Raw genomic sequence first — 19,161 nt, 5'->3', positions numbered from 1 at the left:
ATGAAAACCAAAAGCTTCCATGCCAGGGGGTTGAGGATTTGATTGGGAGTGGTATGTGGGGAAAAAAAATCATACTTATAGGCAGTAGAGAAAATGATAACAATCTAGGTATCAAACAATTAAGGAAGGTCAATACCTTACAAACCTGAGGTTGCAATACAAGTTTGATCAAGCAACATACCAGAAGACTAGCCAGAAATTTAACAAGGCTATCTGGGGAATAAGAGAGTCATCGTGGGCCTTGATAAACTCCCATAAATCCTATAAATTTCCTCAACGTGATAAAAGGCCTCTATGGAAAATAAACAGTTAACTCATACTCAAATGTGAATGACAAAATGTTCTCCATCTAACACTGGAAACAGGAAGGGTTTTCTTGCCTCAAAATTATATTCAACATTGTATTAGAGGTTCTAAGCAGTGTAATCATTAAAATAGATTTTTCTTAAATAAATAAAATTTTAAAAGCCATCTAGATTAGAAAGGGAGGATTAAAACTTTTCATTTGCATAACATAATCTTGTTTGTAGAAAATCCAAAGGAATACATGAAAAACTTTTGAGTTCCTCAAGGCCACAGGTGACCAGGTCAAAAAAAAATATATATATATATATATATTTGTATATAAATTATTTTTATATATTAGGAAGAACAAACTGAAAATAAAATACAGGAAATGATTCCATTCACAGTATCATGAAACTGAATAATATCCTAAGGAAGAAATTAAAAGCATAAGACTTGTACAGTGAAAAGCAAAAAATATTATTAAAATAATAAAACATATTATTATTATATTAAAATCATAACAGTCTAAAAAATGGAGATACATTCTACGCTCATGAAATAGAAGACTCAATATTCTTAAGATGGCAACCTTTTTCAAATTGACCTATAGATTTAACACAACCCTTGTTGATTTCCCAGAGAGCTGTTTTGAAGAAATTAAAAGCTGATCCTAATATTTATATAAAATGAGAAGGACACAATAGTCAAATATAAGTTTGGAAAAAGAGGAAAAAGTATTTACTCAATTTCAAAACTTACTGTAAGTTTACAATATGTTACTGGCATAAGTAAAGGCATATAGATCAAGTGAACAGGATTGAAAGTTCAGAAATAAACCTATATGTTTATGGTCAACTGATTTTCAACAAAGGGGCCAAGGTTACTCAATGAAGGAAAGGATAATCTTTCTATGAAATAGAGTAGGCAAATTGTATATTCACATGCCAAAATACTGTCTCATACCACACTCAAATACAAACACAAAATTGCTCCTAGGCCTAAATATAAGGAAATAAATACATAAAATTTTAAGAAGAAAGCAGGAAAAATCATAGTGACCTTGAATTATTCAGAGAGTTCTTAGATATGATGTCAGAAGCAAGTTACTTAAAAGAAAAAAATTGATAAACTGAACTTCAACAAATTAAAATTTGCACTTCAAAAAGTACCATTCAGAAGAGAGGGAAAAAAGACTGGGAGAAAATATCTGCAAACCATATATCTGATAAAGAACTTTTATCAAGTATATATATAAAGAATATTTAAAGTTAAATAATCATAAAATCTAATTAAATACAAATAAGGTTTGGACAAACACTTTATCAAAGAAATTATACAGATGGCCAGTAAGCACAGGAAAAGATACTCAGTATCATTAATCGTTAGAGAAACAAAAATTTAAACCTTAATTAGATACCACTTTATATGTTTCACAAAACTGACAAGGATGTGAAGAAACTAGACTCCTCATACATTGCTGGAGGGAATGTAAAACTGTACACATTTTGGAAAACAGTTGCACAGTTACTTAGGAAGTTAAACATTAATTTACCATATGACTGAGCATTCCCTTTCCAAGATATCTACCCAAGAAAAATGTTATGAACTGAATGTTTCTATCCCTCCAAAATCTGAGTGTTGAAGCCCTCAACCCTCAGTGTGACTGCATTTTTGAGATGGAGCCTCTAAGAATGTAATTAAGGTTAAATGAGGCCACAGGGGTGGGGCCTGATCTGAAAGGATTAGTGTCCTTAAACAAAGAGACACCGAAGACCTTGCTTTTTCTCTCCCTCCACGCACACACAAAGAATAGGACATGTGAGCATACAGGAAGAAGGCAGCAACCCAAGAGTGTTCTCATCAGACACCAACACTACTAGAAGTTTTATCCTGCTGCCCAGAACTGGGAAAAAATAAATTTCTGTTCTTTAAGTCACCTAGTCTGTGGTGTTTTGTTACAGCAGTCCAAGCAGATTATGACTCAAAATAAAATATATATGTCCTTACAATGACTTTTACATAAATATCCATAGTAGCATTTTTCATAATAACCAAAAAGTGCAAACAATCTAAAGTCTCTTAACTTTTGAGTGGAAAAACAAAATGTGATATTTCTACAATGGAAAATTATTCATCATTGGAAGAAATATATTCTTGATACATGCTACAACATGTATGAACATCTAAAACTCCTTCTAAGTGAAAGATGTCAGACACAAAAGACTACATATTGTCTAATTTCATTGACATCAGATGCCTGGAAGCAATAAATCTGTAGAAACAGATCTGCGGTTGGCTGGGGCTGATGTGGGAATGGGGACTGACTGATTGCAAATGTGCATGAGGGATTTTGTTGGTGATGGAAATGCTCTAAAAACTGGATTTTGGTAATGGTTGCACAACTCTGTAAATTTACTACTAATAACTGAATCGTCATTTAAAATAGATGGATTTTATGATATGTAAATTATACCTCACTGCCTCTGTTGGAGGAGGAGGAAGAAGAGGAGGAGAAGAAGCAGAAGCAAAAAGGAAGATAGACACAACTGTGGTGGGGAAAAAACAGAAGTGGAGTATTTGGTTCCTCAACATTGGGTATCCTCCCCAGGGTAGCAGGAGCAGTAGAATATCGGGCTCATATGGTAAGATGTTTACAGAGGTACTTATAATTGTTATGCTAAGGTTTAACCTACTGGAACAAGGAAGATCCAAAGAGGGTAGGTTTAAATAAGATAGGGGGTTATGCTAATATATAACAGTTCACCCAGGGTAGCTCTGCTCTACAGGAGAGCCAGGTTCCTTCTGTCTCATTCCTCTGAAACCTGCTAGTGCATAGTCCTTACCAGCATGGTGAGAGCTGGGTCACAGACACAGCAATATCCCAGTTCATTGAAAGGGGAGAAGTGTTGTCTAGGGCAAGTAGCTTGTCTTTAAGTTGGAAACGACTTGTAACTTGTCCATACTTCCACTCACATTCTATTGGCCTTCTATATAACTGCAAGGAAACCTTGCAAATGTAGTTCTATTGGGGGTGGGGGGTATGGATCCACCTAAAACTGCTACCGTGGAAGAGGAGAAGAATCTATTTTGAACAGTTTAATACAGTGGATGAAAACAGTTTATTCAACTTATGGTAACAGATAATAGCAATAACCCATACAAACTGTTGATGGTAAAGAGATTAAGCTTAAGTAACTAGCAGGTACACTGACTCTCTTCACAAGCCTGCTGACAGGGTTTCTACACACAACAGAAAGTCAGACAGGCTGCATCTATAATGTGTGGAGATAGGTGGCTGGCATCAATCCTAGGGCTGAAGTTCAAATAAGGGCTTCAATTTACAAAACAAATTTGCAAAAACCAGGCAGGGCCTCAAGATGTAAGAGACTACAGGTACTGGCCAGATAATTTACAGGTAGTTACAAAAATAAAATAGGTCCACAATTAATGGAAATCAGGTATTAACGTGGTCCTGAGAAGACAGGCGAATTCGAGTTGCTGATATTATTACCAGAGCCTGTACACACTCTCTGCTGTCCCGAGGGGCCCACATCACCTGCTCCCTGTCACCTTTCAGGTCTCTGCTCAAAATCATCTCCTTAGAGAGCTCTTTTCCTGACTGTTCTCCTTAAAATGATACCCCTAACTTCATCATCGCTATCCCTCTTATGCTGCTTCATTTTAAAAAATTTTTCATACCAACTCTTCAACCTGAAATTGTATATATAATTTGTTGTTCCCTCAACTAGAATATACAATCCAAGAGAGCAAGATATTTATGTTTTCACTACTATACTATGAGTTCCTAAAATAATTCCTAGCTCAGAGTAGACATTCAATAAATATTATCAAATAAATTGAATGAACGCACATACATTAGCAGCACAGCAAGGTTGGCAACAAAGCTGAGATGATGTCAAATTACTTCAAATGTACTGTTATGTTTGGTACCAAATACTGGGGTCACACTGAACATGCAGTAAACAAACAGTTATTTCTAGCTGTAGGTGAGGAAGAAAGTAAAAATATAAAACTAAGATCAGCACTCCTAGAAATCCCGTAACACTTCATTTTACTGCTACTGAGAACTTTATAATTGATTACACTTTGTTTCACAATTGCTTATATATATGTTAATGTTACTTATGTCTGTTACTTGCTAAACATAAGATACTTGAAGCTAGGAACCACATTGATTCCTCTTGATATCTCTTTCAGCAATAATTATAGTATCTTGCAAATTAAAAGTTCTTAATAATATTTATTTAGATGGAAAAATAAATTAATCAATAATTAACAATGAATGCTGATTTTCACAGATTGCAGAGCATTTTTTATTCAAATAAACAAGCTTCATTGGCTACTTTAATAATATGACCAATAAAAAAATATTTTTAATTTAAAACAACTACCTCACTTAAAGAAAAAGAAAAGAGAGTAATCACAGACTGTGCATATAAAGGAACCACAAAACAGGATATCATTATTCTTCACCTACTTCTGTCCACCTCGGTTAGGAAACAATCCATGTTTTCATGTAACAGCACAGTGCCATGACACTCTGAGTTACAGCACACAATGCCAAATGTGTAGTAAAAATCCTCTGAGAGCATTAGTCAATGCATATGCATAACACTTTTATATTATAAAACTTGAGGGCTTATCTCTTTCTTTAATGTGAAAAGCAATTACTCTTCTGTAGATGTGGAATAATTATTTTAAAAATATCACTTGCTCTTAAAACACAGCGGAGGCATTGTGCTTTTGAAGCAGCCACTTTGAGCTCAAATCATTTTCAGTACTTCTGCTGCATTACCAAAAAAAAAAAAAAAAAAACACTAAGACTTTGCTATATGAAGGCTGATGTCATTATTAATGTCTTTATTCATGCTTAATTTTACTTGCTGAATCATGATTTTCTCCATGTTGAATTCACTATTCTACCACTGGTTTTGGAAAGGTGTGATCTTGAAGCTGGGAACAAGATAAACACCTTGACAGAAAAGTTACCTTTCTGTCCTTGTGGCCTGATGCTTCCATTCTCGGCCCAGCCCCACCTCCAGATCATATTTTTCACAGTCACAAAGATGTATTTTTGAACATGGCTGCTTCTCTGATTAGATCTTTTCTCCTTTCACAGTAGAAAGCATGCCTTACTATTCTTCCTCTTTATTTCTTCTTTACCTTCTCCCTTAACTCACTATCCCTAGGCTGTAAATCATCTCATTTTCTACTGAATTTTGTATTTTGTTCCTCAAGAAACCACTGCCTAGTAATTATGTTATCTGTGCACATATATTTATTCTTCCTTAGTGGTTTAAATCCTTGAAGATGCAGAGTGCTCCTAAGTTACATCTACATTCTTCACTAATTCTACCTCACTGTCTTGTACTGGGATGCTGAATAAAGTTGGATGAAGGAAGGAATAAAGGATCTTACAATGTTGGTTATGCTTTTGTGGACCTTTTCTGTTTACTCTTTCTCTGCTGCCTGCTGTTTGGCCATTTGCTGTTCATTAGTATCTACTAAACCATGGGTCTGGGAAATAAAGAGATAAAATGCAAAACAGTTCTTTTGTAACTTGCTATTTTCTCCTTATTACTCTTTATAAGTTACTAGGTAACCAAAAAATCTTGGCTGTGCAATTTGTCCAACAATAAAATATGTTTTTTTATTTTTTTCCTGCAGCAACTTAATAAGGAGTCTAGTTTGTACAATAAAGCACTCCTACAAAGGATGGAGTAAAAGAAAGATATAAGGAAATTCTCCCCATAGAAAACAGAGTAAAATATTCAAGAATTTGTGAACAACGGATTCATCAACTTCCTTAAATGAGAGGATTTTCAAAAAGAGACATTTAAGATCCACAACTGGAACATTAGTTTTCATCAAGTTCATTCCATTTGTCATATTATTTTAAGTAAAAAGAATTATGTTTTCTCCAAGAGAAGTCACTCAACCATGCTGTGGGGTGGCCATTTGGAGATCAGTCCTGCTTCTGGTCAGACCTCACGCCCTTCTGGAAGGACGCTGCCTCTCAGCATCTTTAACATCAAGTCAGCCTTTGTTGTGCTGCTAAAATACCAACGAACATGAAGATTTCATCTTGTAAGAGACAGAAGATAGGGGGCTTACCTGGTGGCGCAGTGGTTGAGAATCTGCCTGCCAATGCAGGGGACACGGGTTCGAGCCCTGGTCTGGGAAGATCCCACATACCGCAGAGCAACTGGGCCCGTGAGCCACAATTGCTGAGCCTGCGCTCTAGAGCCTGTGCTCCGCAACAAGAGAGGCCGCGATAATGAGAGGCCCGCGCACCGCGATGAAGAGTGGCCCCCACTTGCCGCAACTAGAGAAAGCCCTCGCACAGAAATGAAGACCAACACAGACATAAATAAATAAATAATAAATAAATTAAAAAAAAAAAAAAAAAAAAGAGACAGAAGATAAAGGTCTGTGTGAGGTGTTCTTTCTAAGTTTTGCAATATGATGTGCATGCATTAGTCTGAATAATACATTCCAACAGATAACACTTCCTGATTAGATTGAACAAGTCATCAACTCACATAGAGTGAGCTAAGATGAGCTTTTACGCATAGGCAGTTGAATGTAGTAGTTAATACTGATATGAGCTAAAATCCCAATAGGAAACCATGGCAAACTCAAAACAGCATAATTTGAGAAGGATTTATTTTTCAAAGACATAAATTACAGATATGGGTGGGATGCAGCAGAAAAATGAGGAGTAGTACAAGAATTCAGAGGTCGTAGCAGTGAGGTAGTAACCAGTCCTAGGCCCAGAGGATAGAGAGGAGAGAAATTTGTGGAGTCCTGAATAAGAGTGACAAAGAGCAGGCTGCCTTCAGAAAAGCGTGACTTTGGTTTGAGGTAAACACCCAGCTCAAGGTGACCTCACACAGAAGACAGAAAATACATACCCTGAACTCACTCCCCTCCCCCCACTGATATATGTCTGGGACTCCCAATTAGCATTCTTAAACAGAAACCAGAGTAATCCAGGAACTATTTTAAAGGTTTCAAATGTGACCAGTTAGCTCACCTAACTGTATCTCAGTTTCTTCATCTGTCAAAAGCTAGTAAGAGTAGCTTATACTGCCTTATAGCTTATAAGGCAGTCTAAAGATTAGGTGAAAAAAATGAAGCACTTCTAACAGCTCATGGAATATAATAAGCTATAAGTAAATGCCACGTCTCATTCTTGGGCTTTCCAAATGAGGCTCTTTTGTCAAGAGTATACAGCAAATATAAAAGCCACAAAATGATGTTTCTTTCGTGCGTTACTCTGTATTAAAAGACCAAGAAAATTGAGTAAAATTCTTTCTTTTTTAATATTTCGTCTCATTCCTTTTTCCTTTTCACTTATATGAAAAGCCCAAATGTTTCCATACCTATAATCAAAATCAGTTACAGACAGGTGAATTTCAAATCCCAAAGGGGTTCAAGAATGACATCCCCACGCCCCAGATGTCAGTGAGACCCGCAGGACCATCAGAATTTCCTTTAGAACACACTCCATTTCCAAAGGGAAAAACTGAAGCAGATTTGGGTAATGAACTCATGAATAACATTGCTACCCAGCAAATAATGACTTCACTGATGGAAATAAACATTTGCAAAGCAACAGAATAAAAACTTGAGTGTTCAAAAGATAATCAAATCCCTCAAACACATGGAGCAAGCCCTGCCTCCAAATGGTTTTCTCATATGTAATTGCCTGGAATGCTATTTCCTCTTATCTGCATGGCTAGCTACTTGTAAACTTCAAATCTTAGCATAAATGTTCCTTTTTGTATTTTCCATAATCACTCCATCAAAAATGAACTCCTGGTTTTAAACTGCACACACACACACACACACAGCCCTGCACACACACACACACACACACAGCCCACCTGTTATTTGTTATCATAGTATCACCATAGTATCATCTGCTTTGCTTTATGCCATTCTACCCTTTTAAAAAAAAGAATATTTATTTGCTTCTTTAGCTCTTTTTGTATATCTCTCTTACTAGATTATAAATTCCTTGGGTGCTTGAGGTTAATTTATCTCACTCATCTGTATAAACTCCTAATACAGTGTACTGACTCGTGCATTAAATGTATCTTACAAATAAATGAACACTTGTCATTTTCATTTTTTAAAGAATAATGAATTGTTCTTGGTGATTCATAGTTTTCTTCCAGTTGGTCTCCCCTTCTCATATTTAAGGTTTAAGCAATTTCCAAGGAAAGGAAGTGTAAACTAGTGATTCATTCTGTGCTCTCATGGAGCCCTGGCATAAATTTTTGATAATGAATAATGGTGGTTTAACAACAAACCTGCCTTGTTCCACTGTAACAGATATAGTAAATAGGGGGTTAAAATTACCCACGAAAAGCATGAGTCAACTTTGGAAGGATTACCACAAGAAAGAAGTGCTTGGTGAACTTATTTTGAGATAGATAGATAGAGATATAATATATATAACATATATGGTATATATATATCATATACACATTTGTATATATGATGGCATGTATGGCATATATGGTATATAACATATAGACATAGTTTAATATATAGTTTAATATAAGCATATGTATTTGTATGGGTGTGCATATATAAATGTATATATATTATGAGTTAATATAGAGGTAAAACTCCTTTAAACTGGGCAAAATTACCTAGAAATTCAAAACAATAAAAAGATAAACTCAAAAATTTCAAACATAAAGATTATTGACAAATTAATGTAGCAGAATAAGAACAGGATTTGGGAGCACACAGAATGAGGCTGATGTGTCAGTTTCTCTTTGACCAATAAGAATGTGTCACCTTTTTTTTTTTAATCCCCTAGTAACTTTCTATCATCAGAGCTACCTACACCGTGCTCAGTTTTAATAATATGAATAAGCACACAGGACCACCTCAACATATTCTGTTTGATTTTATATAAGTGTAAATTCAAAAGTAAGGTACAAAAATTATCACTGATTATTCAGTCATTCTATTCAAAAACATTTTCTATACAAAGATCATATCTGACTTTGATTTGTAGAACAGTTTTTTTCCCAAAAAAAAATTCTGAGAAAACATATGTATTTTTTACTTTGAAACATATTCCTCATGTATAATAGACATTTTATGTCTTTTCTATGTTTTTAAGTCTTTTTTATGTTTGAAAATACAGCTTAAAGAATCAGCTTAGCCATTCTTATTATCATATTATATTAGTCTATCAGGGACCAAAAAGCAAATATGTCTTGAAATGAGCCATGAATTCCTGAGAAAATAACATGATATTATGAGTTACTGAAGAAAATACTGGAAATTCAAAGAAACCAGTGATCAAGTTTTTAGAGTTAATATTTGCCCATATTGAAATAAAAAAGTGCAGAACATAGAAAGGTAACCTTTTAAACAATCATGTCAGAAATAAACTCAAAATACCAGAGATGATGCACCTCTCAAAGTATAAAGTTTTCCTTGAATTCATTTCTATATTTGACCTTCACGTATATCACTCTTCTACAACATTATGCCTCTCTACAACTGAATTCCATTTAGTTATGACTCAGTGCCTTATTTACTTCACTGATTGTATTAAGCCTACACAAATCATCAGAAAGCTTTAATTTGGTCCCCACAGGCTTTCTCTACTTCCCAGAAATGGTAACAAGGTATTTTAAATCCTCCCAACCCTAAGTACACATGTTGCAATATCACTACTATTTGCCAAATAAATTACACTACAAGTGTAATTCTCATCTTCCTGTGCTGACTAGCACAACTATCCCCTGAAGACAGAAAAAAGCAGAAGCATTTAATTTATATAACATTTTTTCAGCGCTAGCATGCGGGATCTTGATAAGGAACAACAAGGGGGAAAATAAAAGACACTGACTAGGCAGTTATTAAGCTTAGTATTACCAATGGTATGCATGGGAACTACCAATACATGTGGTAAAGGATGTTTGGGAAGGTATATAAATTTATGATGGACACATGCAATGGTGCTAAGTCATCATGTACTCCACTATTATTAAAATGCATTTAGATTAGTAGAGGAACAAACCACAATTGTTACCCCATGTACTCATCATACAACAATCACATGATCATAGTATTCCTATGGAGTATGTATTTATCCCCATTTTATGAATAAATTGAGGCTCAGATACAATAGGTGTGTTCAAGGTCCCACAGGTAATAAGAGATGAAGCAGCATTCATATAAAGGCAGATTTATCTAATTCCATGGCCCATGCGCTTAACTGCCATGTTTTTCTCCCCCAAGCAGTATAAATGGTATCAAATTAAAGCACATACTGAACCAAATGTAGATATTGTGAGTGAACATAGTACAATATGAAGAATCAAGGATCAAAAAGGGGATGAATGAGGAGTTTTTACAAATCACTGTAATGGGACGTCAAAAGGAAGAGGAGCACTTGTAGGTCAGGATCTAACACATGATAATAAAGGTTAAGCTAACTGTGTTAAGATTATAAGGCAGCCAGTGGAGAGCACAGCATTATACACAGTGATTTGCTCAAGGCTGAAAGCTTAGAGGCACCCCAAAAGTACTTGCTGAGTCATTCTTTTTTTCCCAGAATATGCAATTACCTATTGCACATTGGCTTGTGTGTCCTGCTTTTAAAAGCAAGTGTTTCAATGATGATTCTTTTGAAAATTACAAAATAATTTGACAAAATATTGTATGGATACTACAAGACTATGCATAATGTGATTCCCATAAATCTAACAATACTTGCCAAGTACATGCAAAAATAAGTTGTTAAATGTTAAAATAGAAAGTCGGATTACTTTTGTTCTCAAATTAAGCAAGTAGGCTGGATCATGTGAAAGTTGGATATTACTGATAGTAGTTTTTAAATTCTGAATATAGTTAAGTCATTTTTGGTTTGTCAACATGAACAAACTATTTTTATGACTCATTACAATTGCAGAGTGTACATAAGTGTGGTTTTGAACCTCATAAGCCATATATTCCGAGTCACTTGATGACACATAGGTGATTCTTTTACCAAATCAGTATCATAAAAGGCCGATTAAAAACTGAATTATGCTTCCATAATCATGCATTCTATCTATAGAGGTAGCAAGAGAACAGAAGAAAGGGGTATGATATTATTACAAGAAAAATATTTGGTAGAAAGAAAGAACACTTAAGCAACAACCAAAGAATACATCTTTACTTCCATTAAACACAGCTTTCATAGAAAGCTGCTAAAGATTCTTCTAAATAAAACAAGATCCAGAGCAGCACACATTGCTAAAATATATATTTTATGAGGTAACTTACACAACAGTACACAATTGTAGATCGTAGGTAAAAGACCCCAAAGCAGAAAGGCTATAAAATTATGATATAAAGACCTATAAATATCTGTGTTTCAATCTATTCATAGTAATAGAGATCTGTTACTTTAAAAGTGTGGTATTGAATGACTTAAGGGAAAGGCTTACCAATACGGGAGTACAACAATAAATCACAGAAAAAAGAATAAAATTTAGCTTTGCAATGTGTATCTTCAATAAAATTATATTAAAAATACTGAATTTCTTTAAAAAAGAAATTCCCTCTCTTTTCTGAAAAAGAAATGTTTTAAAAATCTAGAACATCATGTTTCTTTCTACTATTAACACAATTAAAAACACAAGTTATACGTAGAAGGCCACGACATAATGTCTTTTCATGCTCTAAAAATCCACAGCCCACCTCAGGTACATGTTTACGCTTCCTGCAGGCAGACATTCTTTCCTCTCATTTGCTATCTCCTATTGTAGCTGGCCCAATCTTGGAACAGTAATAGGTTTTTAATAAGTATTTGGATAGATTGATTTCACTGGGTACCCTCAAAATTAGATTCCCAATACATATTATTTTAATCCTTCCTGATGGGCAATTCTTTAACGGAAAGGCATAGTATGAGATAATTAAAAGAATGCATGCCTGAGTTGTCCCTAACAGATATAGAATTCTTTATATTTTAATACTACATTGATAATAAGTACTAAAGATCACACAATAAGCAGATTCTGAATCCAGATCTTATAGGCCAGTCCTTAGAAAGTGGCGGTAGGGAGAAAAGTGATCCAGAACTTGGCACTGGGGAACTGACCAACCTAAACATCCCAGACTCATGGAGAGAATCAGGTGGTCCAGACAGCCACCAAATGTACATCGAGAATCCCTCCTGCTTTGTGAGTGTCTGAAGATGGCCGGTCAGCTGCAACACTATTCCTCTACCCCTTCGCACGTGTAGCTAGGCACCAGTTACATAAAGAGCGTTGGGTCTAGAGACAAAGTACGACACTGGCCTTGATGTGGAAAGGGAAGAAGGAATGAAAAAATGGGAAAAATGAACAAATGAATGAATGAGAAGAATTATAACTACAGGATGTTCAGAGATTTTTTCTTGGTTCCTGGAGCCACTAATTTTCAAGTTCAGTTGTCAGACAATTCAAAAAATAAGCTGAAATTGGAGTTATCAAAATTGGTCCAGGAAACACTGGCTGATGAGGTATACACACTGCAAACCTATGCTAGGAAAGTTGCAGAATCCAATCTAAGAATTTTGGAATTAGCAGATTTTTTTATCACAGTAAAAATATCCTATTAAAGCAGAGAGAAATATAAATTATGAGACTAAGCCGTGGAATAAAGCATCAAATAGTGCAGCCACATAAATCATTCTTTTACATTTACATCTTCTTTGAACTCAGATTTAGCCTAGGGCACCAGAAATATTCACAATGAATTGTGATGTGTTTCAGAGACGTGCTTTTTCCTACTTAGATTTCTTTATACTGCTTATGGCTCTGCTACTCTTCTGTTATCCCTTTTACACACATGACACGGATACGTGTATATTAAACATAAAGAAATGAGACTGATTTCAGAAATCATAAATAAAAGCAGTCTTATTGTTTTACACTTAACAGTAGTTTTATTTTGTAAGATATATGAGGCAAATCCAACTGAAATCATCACTGTATTAAAGTGAGATGTCTATTTTTACAAGACTCTTTGGGAGCAATCAATGTTCACGTCCTGGTGTGCAAAGGAGTAAGTTAAAGGTGCACCAGGCTGCAACTTGGAAGATGAGCAATCTCAATCATGACTGCTTTTTGTATTAAAAGCAGCTTTTATAACTATATTGTTTATCATGGCAGAAAGGAGAAAAATTATGATAGTTACTCCTTTTTCTTTCAAATAGAATCATTTGTGACTCTACAGTATAAATCCATCCTTACACTCTTTTCACTATGCATTTCATTTTTAGGTAGTTTTCCTAATAATTATTTCAAAATGTTTTAACTGAATCTTGCCATTCTATATCAACAGTGCTTAACATCCCTCCTGATACATCTGATGTATGCAAGAATTATACATGCAGTCATATTTCTGTATTCACCTTCCAATGTGAACATTTTTACAAATGCATTCTCCTTACATTCCCTGACCTTATTTTCTTATAAATCCCCACCTTTCATGGCCCATAGTGGTGTTGGTCTCAGTTAAGTGCTAACAATATAAGCGATTGCTATTGCTTTCAGTAGAAACAGAAGTGCCTTTCACATCAGCCATTTGTGTATCTATGTTATATCCAGTATATAGGTCCCACAGAGGAAACAATCTACAAAAGAGATGTAAGGAGAGAAATCTAGCAACAGCTACTTTGGTCCAGGTCAACTGAACCTGCAAAAGACCCTTTCTGGATTTCGGTGATAGTAATGAGTTCTTCGGGTTGCTGTCAATAGTTGGATGAGGTAGCAGAACAAAGGACAGCTACCATATATCCTTTAATCAATTTTGAAGTCAGCCACATAAAAAACTAGAAGGCAACTTCAGCAATGTGAAGACTTCTCTAAAGAGAAACTGAATAATTATAATTTCTATAATCCTTTAAGAATCTAAATCTGGAAATTTGTTCTAAAGATTTGTGCAACATCTCATCTATAGAGATGAAATTCACCTTAAAAATACATCATTTATGTTCTAATTTCTTCACTATAGATGAGGAAAACCAAGGATGAACGAACTGAGTGGATTATACAATGCAACCGCTGCTGATCAACTAGATTGGTATTTTTCTACTAACCATGCCATCTAAAACCCACGAACATAAATAGTATATATCACAGCAAAACCATGCTCAAAACCATGAATTTTTAGATGTTCATCAGGAATGCCAATGCATAAACAATCGGTAATAATGATATCACTGAATCTCGTGTCCATCTTTAGAATGTAAAAAACAAATAAGCTGATTTAAGGACCTCTATTATAGATTTTAATGGTATTGCAGCCAAGATATGATGATAGAAAAGTTGGCCATCTTTGATGGTTCAGTTGAAGTTTTCTTCTAAAATACTTCCTCAAAACATTTAAGAAAATACTCCGGAATACTTTTTTGTTCTCTTTCAGTTGAATATTTTCCCTTATTTTTGCAAACTAATCAATTACAATGAGAGCTCTAGAAAGAATTATTTTTACTTCTAAAATTAGCTGAGATCTTTCTTGATATTGAATGGAGAAACAAATTAGCTCCAGACTTTCCTAGAACTTATTTCAGATTCATTAGCTAGAGCAGACCATCAAAATAACTGGTCCAGAACATCCTGTTAGTATCAAAACCCATCAGGCAAATTGTCAAGCTCTTCATTCTTTCTTGACAAATATCTAGCTGTCTCTATCTTGGAAACTTAAAACTTATTTACTCTCTCAATTTTCTTTCAATCCACAAATTCTTTCAAGTCACAATAGTTCTTTTGAGAGAAATTTTTGTTTCCAGAATTTAGTTGGCAGCAGAATGGCTACACAAAGCAATATGTAAACAGATTACCTGTGGTACTTTAAAAATTGTCTTTGTTTTTCAAATTGTAGTCTCTAAAAAGGTGTGAGGGTCATATTTATTCAGTCTTTCTAATTCCCTTCTGCTCATTGTATTTTTTTCATTGCTTTATCCACATTTTTTCAGTCAAAGTGGATTTTTTAAAAGCATGAATATTTTAGCACGTCTTCAAAGTTAATTTACAATTATTAATATGTAGTTAATAAGAAGACAGTCACAAAAGTCAGTCAGTCCTAATTTTTTCCTGCTCTCATTCCAGTCAATAAAACTAACAGTTGAGAAAGAAATATCATAGATACTTCTTTTAAAGAATAATATATACTTCTTAGTGCATATATTCTTTTACATTATTGGGTATTTTCCACAATTTCTACTTTATTGTTTTTGCAGACTGCTTTATGAATTCTAACATTAATTTAGACAGCTTTTAAACATTTCTATAGAAAATTTATCAACATAACCATGATTTAAAGTTACAAATTCCCAGGATAATTCTGACTTAAAATGTAAGAAAATAACTGGGTGCTTCTATTAATCTGATTTTTTTAATTGATGTTTACTTATTAAAATTAAAATTCCATCATATTAATATGAACAACCTATTTTATGGCAAAACAACTTTTACTTAAAACATTTCTGTTCATTTTATTAAAATAATATTTTTTCACTCCATCAAATTAATAAGAAGTAAAATCCATTAGACCACTAATCATTCTAACCATTCCCTTACTGACAGAAATAAGCATAAATAAGCTTTGATAGTAGCCAATGCCACTGATCAAAAACACATTCCAAAAAAGGTTACCTGTATATCATGCAGATACATTAAATTAAAAACATTTATCTTCCTTACCTCTTCAATACTTTTCTTTAAAAAGTTTCCTGCCAAACTTTACTCCATTTAATATCTTGTCTATATTTTCTTCTGCCAAATCCTCTTTAAGTTTTTAATAAATGTTTCATTTAACTAAATTAATTTTGTATTAGTATCTTTAGTCTACATATATTATCACAATAAAATATAAAACAGATTAACAACAAATACTTTCATGGACAATGATTACTTTGCCAATCAAAAGGCTAAATATTTCATTAGAATAATAGCATCAAAACTAGAATTTTATTAGTGTATGATCTTTCAATCAAAACCTTTGTTCATATAAATGATCTTCCAGTATAATAAAAATAATTTGTATTTGTATGACTTTGTACCTATGAAAAATTTTAATTCACTCAAGTATACAGAGAGAATGGAGAAAAGTGCTTTAATATTTGGCACATTGTAGAGAGTAAAAAATTTATAGCCTAGGTCAGTATGTTAGGATCCCAGCACAAAATCTTTGATTTGTATGTAGTCTCTGAAAGTTTTCCTTCTCAAAAGGAAAACTTTTGAGAAGGAAAACTTCCTTCTCAAAGAAGGAGGTAAATAAATTTACTTAAATTTATTTTTAAGTAAATTTAAGTAAGTACATAAATTCCTTTCTTATCTTACCTCAAAGAAGACAAAAGTAAAAATTCAGATAGAAAGTCGTATTTTTAAGGATGCTTCATTTACACTGAAGTCATAAAATGTTGTAAAGTTTATATTATAAATATTTATGACCATTTTCATATTATATTTCAAGTAAAACAATAACTTTCCACACTCTGCCCTTTCAGAAGTGGAATACAGGATTAAAATTTACCAAATACTCTAAAAGAAAAGCAATGCAGCAAAGATGCAAAAATGATGTCCATGTTTAATGGCATTTAAAATTTTTAATTTCATTGCCATTTGAATTGAACCAAAGAAACAAACAAAATAAAAAGTGGAGTGCTGATGGACCTTACCTTCTTGAACTGCTTGAAAAGGGTTGTTGCCATCAACAAACGTCACCGAAAATGTGATTTTCTCAGTCTGTAAGATCTCCTCATTCTGGTTGAGGTCGCCAACTGCCGTGCGAAACACCTCATCATCCTTTTTGGCAGATTCATCAAAAATTGCTCCTAGAAAGAAGTGAGTATCGCCATTAAACAATAACATAAATATTCTGTCATGCCCTCCGGAGTTACGCCAAAGAGACTTATGAATTGAAAAACGTATACTTTCACTTAAAGCATGCACTTTATTTATTACTGAAACACATTGTACTGGAAGCAGTGTGAGAGCTAAGCAGGAATGCAGTTAGTTCTCCCAAATGGAAATGATGAATAGTACATCAAAGTGTTTTGCTGGAAGAGTATCGGGAAGACATTATAATAAATACAAAAAGCCTTTGCAGGACAAAGTGGTTAAATACACTGAATGTCTCATGTCATGAGATCTTTAAGAATTCATAACTTTTAGAATTTTCTTTTCTGAATAATAGGGGAAAAATCAGGAAATTTTCTGAGAGTCCATTCATAAAGTAAATAGGAATCAAATTTCTATAATGATCTTAATTTACTTTTTCTCTTTATTTCCTTCCTTCTTTCCTTTCTTTCTTTTTGTGTTTTTTTTTGAACAAGAGTTTCAGTATCTTTTACAATAGTAAATTCAATAATATTTATTAAAAATTTAGAGACATACAAATCTCTGAGCAGAAGTAATGGAGACATATTTCCTGAAGAACTAACATAAGTTCTAGTGAATAATTATGGCATTTTTCCTTCATATGTAATAATGATGATGATGATGAAAAGAGTTGTGGCTAACTTTTATTTGACTGTGTGTTTGTCAGTGTATTGATTAAACATCCCAGTTCTAAGAGTAAACTGATTACAAATCCTGACTCTGACATTTGTTAAGTACATGACCTTGAGCAAGGGATTCAAATTCTAAACTCCACATTTATCATCTGTAATATCTAATAGTAAAAATAATATCCATCTGTAAGGATTATTAACTGTATTAAATGATACTATGCCTGCGAAATGTAAGTAAATTGTGGTAACTAAATATGTCTCAATACATGCTAGTGTTTTCTTTTTTTAAATACTGTAATATAATCCAAACAAAGCTTAACATGTTCTATTATTTTCTTCATATTACAGTATTTAATTTAATCCTTAAAATAACTATGTGATATGTACACTACTACACACACATACAGTTTTTAAAATTAAGATTCCATGCAAGAAATATGCCTAAGGTTCCACAACAAGGGCCAGAGCTTTTACCTCCTTACTCCAACATCCTTGCTTTACATCACTATGGGATACTGCCTTCCAGGATTGCACCCAAAAGACATAAAAGTGTTCTAACAGGGATTCTGACTTTACAGCATATCTGGAGTTTCTTTCCCATCTGGCCATGCATACTTTATTTGCATTCATTCTGACTCTTCCAGTTCTAAGCAAGCACACATTTTTAAATTATTTACTTTTTAATCATAAATCATTGGGACAATGTACTTTTTGTATTTTTGAATAAACCTAATGAAGACCCTGTTGACAAAAAGAGATATATACCTCAGGGTCAATAACATGATAAAGGAATAACTATATATGTACATATCCACATACACATCCATATACACATAATACATGTTTCTTGACTATATTCATTACAGTGTGAAAAAATAAAATTATGTGTATATAAAAATGACTTTTTTCCACATATAAATATAATACAGGTATTATATACACATATGAAAAGATAAACACACTATACATGCAAACACAAATATGCATGTAGATGTTTACACATACACACAAATACACATATATGTATAAACAGAAGCAGACACACTTTACATCTATCAATTTTGTTGATTTAATAATTCTGTAGCTGAAGCCCCAAGTCTTCTAGCAAAAGATAATTATGATATTAAACATGCATTATTAGAGTCAATTCATGATAAAGCAAGGATGAATCTATGTCCATTATTGACAAGTGTGGCAAGTTACTTTTGACCTCTCCACCCTATGTGGCTTCACCATGGGAAAGCAAGCAATGATTACTTTTTGCTAGAGAAGGCAGAGTGTCTAATAGGCTTACTGTGTCAGCTTGGCTTTCTCTTACCACTGCTCTT

General features: G+C 33.7%; 1 protein-coding gene across 4 annotated transcripts in view; it reads right to left on the bottom strand.

The window, feature by feature from the left end:
• GRID2 (glutamate ionotropic receptor delta type subunit 2) overlaps positions 1 to 19,161 on the bottom strand; it is a 1,427,475-nt gene that overhangs the window by 1,136,121 nt on the left and 272,193 nt on the right. For all 4 annotated transcript variants that reach the window (XM_082461676.1, XM_082461678.1, XM_082461677.1 and 1 more), the window contains exon 2: positions 17,000 to 17,155. In XM_082461676.1, the coding sequence (XP_082317802.1) occupies positions 17,000 to 17,155 (156 nt within the window). The remainder of the gene's footprint in view (positions 1 to 16,999; positions 17,156 to 19,161) is intronic.

The sequence above is a fragment of the Balaenoptera physalus genome, assembly GCF_965194825.1.
Source record: "Balaenoptera physalus genome assembly, chromosome: 5".
NCBI classification, from domain to species: domain Eukaryota; kingdom Metazoa; phylum Chordata; class Mammalia; order Artiodactyla; family Balaenopteridae; genus Balaenoptera; species Balaenoptera physalus.
Note: the sequence above shows the minus strand (reverse complement) of the source record. Positions and strands in the feature narration are given on the sequence as shown.